General features: G+C 39.5%; 1 protein-coding gene across 12 annotated transcripts in view; it reads left to right on the forward strand.

Moving 5' to 3' along the window:
• Positions 1-1,258: 1,258 nt before the first annotated feature.
• FMR1 (FMRP translational regulator 1) overlaps positions 1,259-12,532 on the forward strand; it is a 42,229-nt gene continuing 30,955 nt past the window's right edge. For 10 of the 12 annotated variants that reach the window (XR_001599396.2, XM_016164836.2, XM_016164838.2 and 7 more), the window contains exons 1-2: positions 1,260-1,525; positions 9,941-9,993. Coding sequence is in view for 11 of the 12 variants with exons in the window: in XM_016164836.2 (XP_016020322.1) it covers positions 1,475-1,525; positions 9,941-9,993 (104 nt within the window). In the remaining variant the exon portion in view is untranslated. Of the gene's footprint in view, positions 1,526-9,940; positions 9,994-12,532 lie in introns of all 12 variants that reach the window. The other 2 variants (XM_016164839.2, XM_016164843.2) reach the window with 2 other exon arrangements.

The following is a 12,532-nucleotide window of genomic DNA, read 5'->3' on the forward strand; positions in this document are numbered from 1 at the left end:
CACTGGTCACATTCCAGCAGCAGGAGTCATTGCTCAGCTGACCACCCCTCCGCCGCCTTACAGTGGGCCCTGTGCTATAGTCATAGGTGTACCTATCTTTCATAGCCCTTATTACAGTTAGAACTCCACATTAAATTTTCTGATCATTTGATTTACGTCCATCTAGGCCTCTGGGGTCGAAGTTCAGTGCTGACAGTCTTTTTTTTTTTCCCTTTGCCGAGGTTCAACTAGCACTTGGCACAGTGCCTAGTATATGTTAGGAGCTCAATAAACTTCTCAGTTAGTTGGATACAAGTGTTCCAAAGGAAACCTAGCTCAAGGTGGATACAGCACTGTTGCAGAAGCAGGAACGAGAAAGAGTTGGGGTTTGTTCTTCTGTGGAAGGTAAAAGGGTAAGAGCTGCCAAGGACACAGGTGCACAGACCCCTGCAGATGGGTCGCCTGACTGGCCTCTGGTATGGGGTGGGCATAAGTGAAATAGTAGGGAAATAAACTGAGCAAATTAACAAGTGTTTAACACTTTTTTATGTATGTCAAGTAAAACTCTGAAACTAAATCGAGGGAAGAGTGATATATGGATCTGTGTTGGGTCTGAGGGAGGACTAACATTTCCAGAGGTCCGGGCACAATCCGTTGCCCCTCAGAGGACACAGGCTGTCGATCCACGGGACAGCCCGAAACCTCTCGGGGAGAGGGCGGCGTCACTCTCTCACCTTCTGCCTCTAAGGGTCACACAGGCCTGGGTCGCTGTGGTTGCCACTGTCACTAGTTCAGTGTCTTGATTTCTTCCATTTAACTCTTCACCGTTACTCTTGCCCCCACTCCTGCTCCACCTGAATCAGGCTCTGCCTCACTTGAAAAGAAAAAAAGCCCTCAAAACCAAGCTAGTCAGGACTAGGATAAGTGAATGCACTCGAACACTACGGAAGGCCCTTTCCCACGCCTACGCCTGCGCCTGCCCGTCTACAGTAATGGGCACTCTCGCCCTCGCCAGGAGACGCCAGGCGGCCTGACCTCTGCCAGCCATACGACCTGTGGCCGCCCTTCCCGCCTTCTCGCCCTCCTCCAAGTCTATGCACGCCGAGCCCGCGCGCCTTACGTTGGGCCCGGCCCCCCGGCCGAGTCTCAACAGCGCGCATGCGCGCGCTCCAGGCCCGCGCGGAGAGAGAAGGCGGGGCTGAGGGGCCGAACCCGCGGGGGGAGGGGCGGCGTCGGTCACGTGACGTGGTTTCAGTGTTTACACGCGGAGCGGCCAGAGCGTTCGGCCTCAGTCAGGCGCTCGCCTCCGTTTCGGTTTCACTTCCGGTGAGGGGCCGCCTCGGAGCGGGTGGTGAGCCAACGGCGAGCGCAGGCGGTGGCAGTGACGGCGGCGCTGCTGCCGGGGGGGCGTGCGGTAGCGCTGCGGCTGGGCCTCGAGCGCCCGCAGCCCACCTCTCGGGGGCGGGCTCCAGGCGCCAGCAGGGCTGTCGAGAAGATGGAGGAGCTGGTGGTTGAAGTGCGGGGCTCCAATGGCGCTTTCTACAAGGTACTTGGCTCCAGGGAAGGCCCCATCTTCGCTCTTCTTTCCCTCCCTTTTCTTCTCGGCCTCGGAGGGTGGCAGGCCTGGGGCCCTCTTCCCGAGCGTCGCACCCGGGGTACAGGGCGTGCTAGGTGGAATGTTATTTGGGAGGGAGGGACCGTAGTTGGGGCCTGTAGGAAGCCCCTTGGAGCTCCTCTGCCTCTCCTGCAAAGAGGCCCTGGCGCCTATCGGAATGAGAAGCAGGCAAGGAAAAGAGGGTGCCCTTTCAGGGGCCGATCCTCGCTAGGGAGAGCTGGGGATGGGCGAGGGCCGGCGGCAGGTACGAGATCGAGATCCCGGTTGGAAGGGCCAGTATCCGCGCGAAGTGACGGCAATGGCTAATTTCTCTTTTCCTAAATATCCTCTCCCAGTGGGATTCGGGCCTGACGTGTGGGTAGTTGGCGAGGAGCGGGGGGCGCTTCCGTCGAGCCGCCTCCTGCCTTGCAAAGAGGGTTTGAGATCTCCTTTGGGCTTCTGTTTTCCGGTCCAGCATTGGGACTTCGGAGAGCTCCACCGTTCTGGGCAAGGGGTGTGAAGAAAGAGTAGTAAGAAGCTGTAGTCAGTACCAAATCACAATGGCAACTGATTTTTAGTGCCCGCTCTTTGTGGATTTCAGAAGAGATTCTAGATCCAAAACTTTCAGGAAGACACTGACATATGCGAGTAATGCGTTAAAGAAGTTGGTAGTCTTGAATATTTGTGGCCCCCCTCCCTTGTTATAAATGCGATCAAATTCAGGAATATAGAAGCTTCGGGGTCTAAAAACATTAGTAACTCTGCTACTTAAAAACCAAATTTGGAATGCTCCAAAAACCTGAATGTATGCTATGAAATTTCAGGAAATTAATATTACTACTAGGGAATTTTTAAAATTGAGCGGAAATATTTTGTGCTCCAAATAGTAGACTATCTTCTCTGAATGTGCATTGTTGCCGTGGACTGTATTATTGAGGTTTTAAATAGGCATATATGGTTTTTCTGTGGGTTTTTCTTTTTTAAGTTAGACCACTGCAGATCAACTAATATTTTAATTTTCAGAAAGAGGATTAAAAAATATTTTAATGTATCAGTAGTGCATCCGTGGGTACATACTATAGATCTAGTGATCTATAAATTCTTGTTTCCTCTTCAGTGTCCCCACTATAACTTCTCCAAGTAATATCTCACCTTAATACAATCTTTTGGTAATAGGAGGTGCAAATGGAAGGAAGCATGGAAATTTATTATTGCCATTGTCCAACACCGTTCTTAAATTTATTATGGGCTAACTTAAACATTTCAAATGAGACTCCTTTTGCCAGTGGAAAGTATACAGTTGACTTAACTACATATGTGTTTACCAATTTTATGTAATTATTTGGAAGTCAACATATTTCACAAGTGAATAAAGTATGTGAACTGTTTCACACTTTTAGAAAAAAAGATAAAACGTTTTGCTGTAGGAGGAAGAAATAACCCAGCATGTATGTTCTTAACAGTCTCACTGATATAAAATTATTTCAGTTGACTCTGCAGTCAAAATTTTGGTTGCATTTATTTCAGCGATCCCTAATTCCTGCTAGTTTGTGTAGAATCATTCTGGTTCCAAGACTGGTAATTTTGGTCACTAGATTTGTGGCACTATTAATAAGTACGAGCAGGGACTAATGGTTGAACAGTATTCTAATCCGTGGTATTAGCTTTGATTGGATACCACTCTTAGTGTCTTTTAGTGGAGTTTGCTTGCTGTAGAGAGCAAGGAGCAACATCCTGGTCTTGAAAGATTTATTGTTCTCTTCTAACAACCTATGATTTACTCTCATGATTTTGCTTGCAAACTGATTGGAATATAATACATGCCCTCGATCTTTGCTATTAATCCTCCTGTTTTTGTTTTTTAGCAAAGGTGCTTAATTTGAAGGTGAATAAAAAGAATGGATTATCCCGTAGTTCCTCGAGGGGAAATGTGAAACTTGAACAAATGTGTGTAAAGAAATTGCTGTTGTGTTTGTTTAATTATTTTTAAGAATACTTCAAATGGTCTTTATCAGTAGAAAAATAATTTCTATAATGGAAAAAGTTAAAATTTTTATTGGGCTCAATATTGCTGTGAGGTACAAAAGTAAAGCAAAAGTAAACTGAATTGCTTGTCTAGTGGGATGGACAGAAAAGGTGGAAATAAAGATCAATAAAAAATGAACTATTATGGACAAATGTATTTATGAAAAAATGTTACATTTATGAAAAAAATAGGAACCCAGTTCATCAAGTTGTTAGAAAAGCCTTTAAAAACTAAACAACTCGACTTCAGTGTAATTGAATTCAGACTTTGATTAACAATTCTGTTAATTCTGCAAGGGACAGTTCTCCGTCTTCTGAGCACATGGTCCACCCTTGCGATATAAACTGGGTGGAGTATATGCTGAGAACAGTTAGACTCTTTCTCTAAAAAATAACTCATACTCAGTATTCGGAATTAATAGAACCGTGAAACCTAAACCCTAAGATTGTAACAGCTCATTTCTATTTTTCCCTCTGGTGTTTATTTTTAAAAACTTGAAAGTTAGATAGTAATTGTCACAGCACTGCTGTTATGCTTAGTTATTTCTTTGACTTAGAAAAAGTCATGTGTACAACTTATAGAGCCTTATGTTATTTAAGACATGAAGACACTTGAATTTTACCTCACAAAATCTTTACAAACCATTTCCTAAATGAATAATGTTGAAATCAGGTCTTTGTTCTAGAGGCATCTGCCCATTTTTTTCGATTTACATACAGTTGCCTGTGTCTGTTACCATTTTTAAATCTCGATTCAAAGATGTGAAATATTCAGCTTTCTATCAGCTTCCTTTTCCTTAACACTTACACTTGGACATATTGTAATTCTTCATTTGAATTCCTCTTAAGGAAAGGTAAAGTTAGAAATCTTTGCTTTTGTTACAGGGAGCACATGAGAACTAAAGTATTCAAAAGTTAGACTGCATACACACAGGAAAATGTATAACTCGTGTAATATTCTCTCCGTGTTGTCTTTGGCTCAGGGGGAACCAGAAAGAGTCCATTTGTCTCAAAATTTTTGATAAATACCCAAGTGGAATCAAGTATTTCTGGACATGCACTGTGGTTGGGAGGGTTGTTGATGAGGTTTATCATACTTTTCCCTTTCTGGTGTTCATTCCTCATGTTTCAGTGCCCACATACAAAGGGTGACAAAGCGATAACTCGCTTTGTGTATGAGGCCTTGAGTTTGAATCATGTTTTATCACATTTCGTATGTGCCTAATTCTCTGTCTCTTACAGGTTTTGTTTAGGACAATTATTTTGCAATGCTCTAAGTTTTCTCTGATGAGAATTATCACTGCAGTACGTGTGCTGTCTTCAGTGCTAATGTAGTGGTTATGTCGAGTGGTGGTCAGGCTTACACCGACTTTGTCTACACAATAATCTATCTTGTGACCAGCGACTTGCATTTGTGAGAGAGTTTACTGAACTAAGAGGTCTGAGGTATAGTGGGAGGAGTAAGAACACCAAATCGGGATGGACTTCCTTCTTAGTTTCATAAATTCTGGTAACATTTGAATTGGATTTCTAGTCATTACACACTTTGGTAAGTATGATTTTGTGATTGCCTCTTTGGCCCATTCGCCAGTAAGTTGGGATCCTATAATGATTTTTTTTTATTTCCTGTTTATTCCCCTTGGTGAAGAGCCTCTGTCTTTAGCTGAACTTTAGCACCTTTCTCAGAACCCAAAGATTTTCATCACTTTTTTTTCCTTCTTAGAGTCTAAATAACCTTTTAGCATTCAGTATCTTCGAGTAAACAGCCTTTTCTTTTCCTCTCTCAATTTTTAATTTAAATCTTTAAATGTGCTTTCATTGAGATGTAATTGTCTCATTATGGTTCTGCATCATTTATAAAGTATGCTTCTCTCTGCTCTACCTCTCAGACATTTGCTGGGCACTAAATACCTGTGATTTCCTTACAACAACCTTAGAAGGCAGGCCCCATCCCCCCATATCCATTCCTGACTTCCAGATGAGGAATCTGAGGCCCAGAGAGCACTTCTTGGAGAGTCCCACAGCTGTAATGTGGTAGAACCAAGATCTTGACCCTAGGTCTCATTTGCAGGGAAACTTAACAGCCAAGTTTATTGACTCTTACGAGAGCCCTAGCTCTCAGTAAGGTGTAGCTCCCTTTGTGAATTCATGTAAACCCATTCAATCTCTCTTATTTGGTAACCTCTCAGGAATTGCTCGACGTAGATAGGTTAGGGATCACAACAGAATGTAGTTCTCCAAACTGGTGGTAGGGCGGGGATAGTGCTCTGGAGGATAGCAGGGAAGAGGGAGTATGAGTGTTGGAGTAAAGGAGGGGCAGAGCCAAAAGGAGGGTTATTGGAGAAAGTGTAATGAGAAGCAGGAAGTAACAGTTTAGTAAAAGACCTTAGAAGTCCTCATGTGAGTGCAGGCCAGAAGCAACTGTTGAGTGTCTTTTATTGCATTTATTACAGCAGCAATGAGAGAAGGTATTACATGCCTTTTTTATTCACTTACTATGCAAACGGTGACCAAAAAATGACTGATTTTGGAACAGTCATGCAAACATCCATATACAGATAAGCCTCATTAACTTGAAGGCAGTGGCCCTGGTAGGCTGTGATGATTACTCACACCATTCCTCACACTGCATCCGGAATTGCTTTCAGAACCTTTGAAAGCTTTTTTTTTTGTTGTTTAATAGTCACAGCAATTGCAGATCTTCCGCCTTAGAGGGATCGTTTGATTTAAGAAAATAGTCAAGTGTGAATGAGCATGATTCAACTGAGCAGTAAGTTTGGCAAATAGAAAAAAATGTATAGCAATAAAGTAATGAGACAGACTTTTATGGTGCTTCTAAGGTGGGTTAGAAAACAGTCCCCAACATTTGTAAATGTTTTAAATCAGTGTTATCCAGCAGAGCTTTTTGCTATCATGGAAATGGTCTCTACCTGTGCTGGCCACTATAGTAGGCACTAAGCCATGTGTGACTTTTGAGCATTTGAAAAGTGGCAAGTATGACTGGGAGGCTGATTTTTCATTATGATTAATTTAAATATAAATGGTCACATATGACCAGTGGCTGCTATGGTAGATAGCACAGTTTTAGACAAGGGCAACAATTGGAAAGACACCTGATTTAATGAGAACAGTTCATTACCCAGCTATAACTAGGTTCTCTTAGCTGATGAAAGGACTTAACATTTTCAGCATATGATATGCGATAAGGAACTGGTATTAATTACAGTTGACCTTTGAGCAACAAGATGTTTAGGGGAACCCCCCCCCACACACATGCAGTTGAAAATCTACATATAACTTTTGACTCCCCCAAAACTTAGTTGTCCCTCAGTATCCTTGGGAGATTGGTTCCAGGACTCCCCGCGAATTCCCACATCCTCGAATGCCAAAGTCTCACATGTAAAATTGCGTAGATCAGTGCATACAGTCGTGCTCTGCATCCACAGACTCAACTGGGGAACACAATAAGAATTTATTGAAAAAATCCTCATGTGAGTGGACCCATGCAGTTCAACCCCATTTTGTTCAATGGTCAACTGTACTGGCAATGCATGCATAAAACTTTAGACAAGGGTGCGGACAGAGGCACTGGTCCTTCTTGGTAAATAAAAGATTGCCTCTTAATAGGATTCTTGATTTTAGTCCTTAATCAATCCCACCCCCCAAAAGCAGATTGTTAATTTGGTATTACTGTTATGTGAAGAGAGAAATGCAGATCTGTTTTTCTCATTCTCCCTAATTTTTGAGATTTACTTTGTAAAACTAAAAGCAACCACTTCCTGCAGTTTTAACTCAAAATCAAGCCTTTCTGCTCCTGAAGTAATAGTGGGGCAAGCAACCCCTTAGAGCATTGGGGACATGCGCCCTTAAGAAATCTAGTATTTCTGAAACATCATGGTCAGTATTAAACTAGAGTTCTCAAAATGCACTGTAGTAAATGTTAATGATTTAAATATAGTTGAGGAAAAACCAGCAAATTCAAAATGATAGGAAGAAAATGAGGATTTCCCCCCTCTTTAAACTAGCAACTAGAACAATATGTACACATGCTGCACTTAAAATAATGATTTAACCATCTCGGGTATAGCAGAACACTTGGATTCCATTATAGTCCACCATGATCTTACAAGGAAACTTCCTTTAGCGTAGCTTCGCGTTTATTCTTTTAAGCATAGCTGTAAAAGTTTGGTGTCTCTGCTTATGAAGCTTCAATATAAATGTTTTCCAGGGACCTGCCTCACCTACCGTTGTTTTTCTTAGGAGCAGCTAATTAATATTTGGCATTTGGGGAAATTTCAGTTTTTTAAAAATTCTTTAACTTTGGGCCTTCGAAGACATATTTACCAAGATATTTGCATTGAGTCGTTTAACAGATTTTTGGACACCTGCTATATACAAGAAATTGTGCCAGTTAGTGAAGATAGAAAAGTTAAATAGTATTAATCCAAACTAATTATCTTCTCAATATCCTACATCTTCAATATTTACAGTGTTTTCTTCTCAGGGTTTCATAGTTCTGGCTCTTAACATTTAGATCTGTGATGCATTTTTTAGTTGATTTCTGTATAGGGTATGAGGTAAGAGTCAACACTTAACTCTTTTGCACATGGATAATCAGCTGTCCCAGCACCATTTGTTGAAAATACTTTTCTTTTTCCGCTGAATTGTCTTGGCTTCCTTATCCACAATGGATTTATTTCTACCACACCCCTTCTTCTCTATGTCTAAGCCTTTGTTCCTGCTGCTCTTTAAGCTTAGCTTGTGTCTCTATCCTCCCCTCCCTTTTGTTGGGCTAGTTCTTCCTCAATCTTTAAAGTTTGATAAGAACCTCATCTTCCTGTCTGTCTTCCTTGATCAATATGCCACCCTCTCCCACACACTTACCTTTCCCCCTAGGCTAGGATAGGAAGCCCTTAGGCAAGGATCCACTTAATAATCAATCATTCATCTGCTGCCTTCCTAGACACTCTGAAGTCCAACAGTATAATAAAATAAGGCTTATCTCCACCTTCAGGAAGTTTACATTTAGTGGGAAAATGGGCAATAATAATAGAGTAAAGTAAGTTTATACTAGGGACGAGAATAGTAATGCAGAGGACAGAAATTAACCTAGTCTCCTCGGTTTTGTCATAGGAGATGACATCTGAAATGAAACCTAAAAGACCAGTAGGAGATAGCTAGGTGAGAAGAGGGGAAAGATGATAGGCAAGCAGGAATAGCATTTACGAAGAGAGGCCCAAGTAGTTTAGCACTGTCGGATCACAATCTCCAAGGATATAAAAGATGAAGCTTTGAAGAGATGAGCAGTGGGACCAGATCATGATGGGCCTTTAACAGCCAGAAAAGGAGTTTGGCCATAATCCTGCAGGTAGAGAGAAACATGTACAGGACAAATTTGAGTAAGCCGCTTAAATCTCTCAAGCCATTTTAAAATGAAATAAGATATAAAGCCCCTTGGGTTTCTTGATACTTTATCCTACTCCTCTAATTGTCAAAACAAAAGCAAAACCTCCTTTCTTGCACCTGTTAAAAACTTAATTTTATGGAATTATGGACAGCATGCTGATTAAAGAATTCTTGATAATTAGCTATTACTTTTGTTAGGTTATTTTATAGAATTACAGACAGCATGCTGATTAAAGAATTCTTGGTAATTAGCTATTACTTTTGTTATGTTTTTTCTGCAGATTACTAGTAATTGCGTCATCAGATTTAAAAGATTTAAACTTCTGTACTTTATATTAACTTTTTTCTTCCAAGTGCCTTTGAAATTGGGAATTTAATTAAACTCTCATAATTGGACTTTTTCCTGGTATTAGCAGCATATTGTTTTTAAAGAAAATTTTAGTGTACTTGTGTGTGTATTTTGTTTTGTTTTGTTTTGTGATTATGTTTAGTCATTTACTGTTGTATATTCCTAAAGTTTTATCGAGGAGAAAAAGATAGGTTCTAACAGATCTATACTGGCTGACATAAAGCTTTAGAACAAGCCAGTAATTCTAGCCTAAAGTTTACCTCCAGCTTCACACTCACCACCTGCATTGTGATTTTCAATTTACTTGTCTCCATCCCTCTCTCTTCTTTCCCCTCCTCCTCTCCTATTAGATGCTGAACTCTAGAGCAGTTTTTTTTCTCGTTTTGTTTTAACTAATCAATATTCCTAGGGCCTACCACATAGTAGGTGGCTAAAGATAGATGTGATTCATGAATGAGTGATTCTCACAGAATTACACATTTTCAAAGATCCATTTTATTCTCAAATATAAAATGTTTGGTATCTGTAAAATTTAAAAACAAATGCTCTTTAAGCTTAGAAGCTAATTTAACTATTTATTTTCACAGGCATTTGTAAAGGATGTTCATGAAGATTCAATAACAGTTGCATTTGAAAACAAGTAAGTGTCTTGATGTAATTTTAGTGTTTGGATTCTTTATTTTATGTTAACTATTCCTTTTACTCCTCACTTAAAAAATTCAAGTCTAGTTTGAGTGTTTTTCAGGAACCGATCTTCATGTTACCTACCAGGAAGTTCCTGAACAACTCAGTATTAAACAATTGTAAAGATTGTTCCTGCTAATGACCTCAGATACCTTTTGTATAATCTTGATCCTGACATATCAGTTTCCTTGAATGTAAAGAAAGAAACCAGATTCTAATGTGTTAGTAACTGAGATTTTGAACAGGAATATTTGTAGTAGTTAAAAGATGAAACTGAATAGAATCATAAGTATTGGTAAAAATGTGAGTTTTATAACGTTAAATCTAAAATCAGTGGTTTGAATTTTTTAGTATGTTTTATTGGAAATAATTGTGTTTACCCATTAATTTGTTTTTTATCTGTTTCATATATTTATAGTCAATAATAGTGGCAAGTGATCTTTTCAGTTTTCTTCTACTAAGTGAGTAAATAATACAGGCCTAGGAACATCAGCTGTACAAAGTCATCAATAATATAGATGCTAACACTTTCTTGGGGCAGATGAGTCTTTTGACTAAATTTTTCGAATCCTAATAAAGGCTCTTTTCACAGTAGCCATTCTAAAATACACATAAAGTCCTTAGCCAAAGTATAGATGTGGTCTTATCTTAGGATTTTACTGAACTCTGAAGAATGGTCAACAGTTCTAAGTTTTGGCTTCCTTTTTTTTTAGGTGAGGCAACCCTTAGTTGACCTCAGAGATTGCAAGGACCTCATCAGTTTACAATCCCTTATTTTTTATTTTTTATGCCTACAGCACCTGGTCTTCCTAGGTGGTCTTCCTACGTGGTCTCCCATCTGAGTATTAACCATGTCCTACCCTGCTTAGCTTCCTAGATCAGATGGAATCAGGCTTGTTCAGGGTGGCATGGTCGTAGATTAATGTTTTGGCTTTTATATAGCAAGAGAATTAATTGCATATCAAACACAAATTACAGCTATTTAGAGAGAAGAAACAGATTAGTGGTTGCTTAGGTCTTGTGGGGATAGGGAGCCATAGCTAAAGAGTATAGGATTTCTTTTTGAGGTGATGAAAACATTCTAAAATTGACTGGTAATGGTTGCACATTGCACATATCTGTGAATATTCTTAAAACTATTAAATTCACTTAACTGAGTGGATTATTTGTTATGCGAATTATATCTCAATAAATCTGTTAAAATATAGTATCTGACCCAGACATACTGTAATTAGACTATTCGCAGATTCTTTTAGCTGGCAACAGGACAAAGTAGTGTTCTCAAATATCTGAAACACGTTTAGAGGGACAGAGATAAAAGGATTTAGAGTATCCGACCCTATTCTCAGCTCTACACTAATAATCTCAGTCCAAATTATAGTTGAAATGATAGAATGCCTTTCTCCGAATACAAAGAGCCACACGTTCCAGAATCTGCCTCTTTGTTGTTTCTGGTATCCGTGGTTATACACTAGACAACAGCATAACACCGCTAACAGAGGAATCTTTGATAACTTGGAGAGTAATTTTTTTCTTATAATTATTCTCTTCACTGCTTGCTCCCATCACTAAGTAAACACTGTTTCCCATAAAAGCAGAGTTATCTTTATTTGCCACTCTTACTTTTTCTGTTGTAGTCCTTAATCTAGAGTATTAAGCAAACTGTCATTTCCTCTACATTTAAGAATGTGTCTCATTTACACTGATTTATCAGATCACTTCTCCAGTAAACTTAAAATCATTATATCTTTGGGCATCCTAATTCTCTCATGTACCACAGCTGTATAGAAGGTTCTCTTCAAGCTAGCTGTCATCCCTGGAATTCGAAACAGATCAACTGTTTTTCCCTTGTGTTCATGGAGTATGTTCAAGATTCACCGCTGGGTTTGAGCACATTACCAAGATTTGCGAGGTTCCCACTAAAGTAGTCTCTTTGCCTTTTCTTGTGTTTCCTTTTTGATTTTGTTTTAAAAAAATCTATAAAACTTCAGACTATATTTACCCTTTCAAGCATAAAGAAATTCTTATCACTATAATACCAAATTATTTTAGATGCTTCGTTTTAACCTTCCATATTTCATATCTCTTAATAAAGAATTTGAGTTTTTTTTTCTTTGTACACTTAAGACTTAAAATCTTTCTTTGGAACCAAGAAAATTATTTTATGTATTATTTTCTTTACAAATAAAATTTAGCAGTGAATTTGTAACATGTTAAAAATCACTGTTTTTCTGTAAATATAAAAAGGCTTTTTTGAAGTAAAGGCAGTTCTGTTTCATAGTTTTCAAGTGTGTGTAATAATTCAGAGAAAAAGTTCAGCCTAATATAGGCCCTAATCAGATTTCTACAAATTCTACCTAATTACCTATACTCCTACCTTATATAATAACTATTCTTAAAAAAAATCACTTTTCTCAGTAGGATTTTACTAAGAAAGCCTTTTAGCAAGAAACCCAGAAATGACTGCTCCAGCAGTTGAATCCTCCAATGTTTTT

Source organism: Rousettus aegyptiacus, unplaced genomic scaffold (assembly GCF_014176215.1).
Source record: "Rousettus aegyptiacus isolate mRouAeg1 unplaced genomic scaffold, mRouAeg1.p scaffold_m13_p_9, whole genome shotgun sequence".
Lineage (NCBI taxonomy): Eukaryota > Metazoa > Chordata > Mammalia > Chiroptera > Pteropodidae > Rousettus > Rousettus aegyptiacus.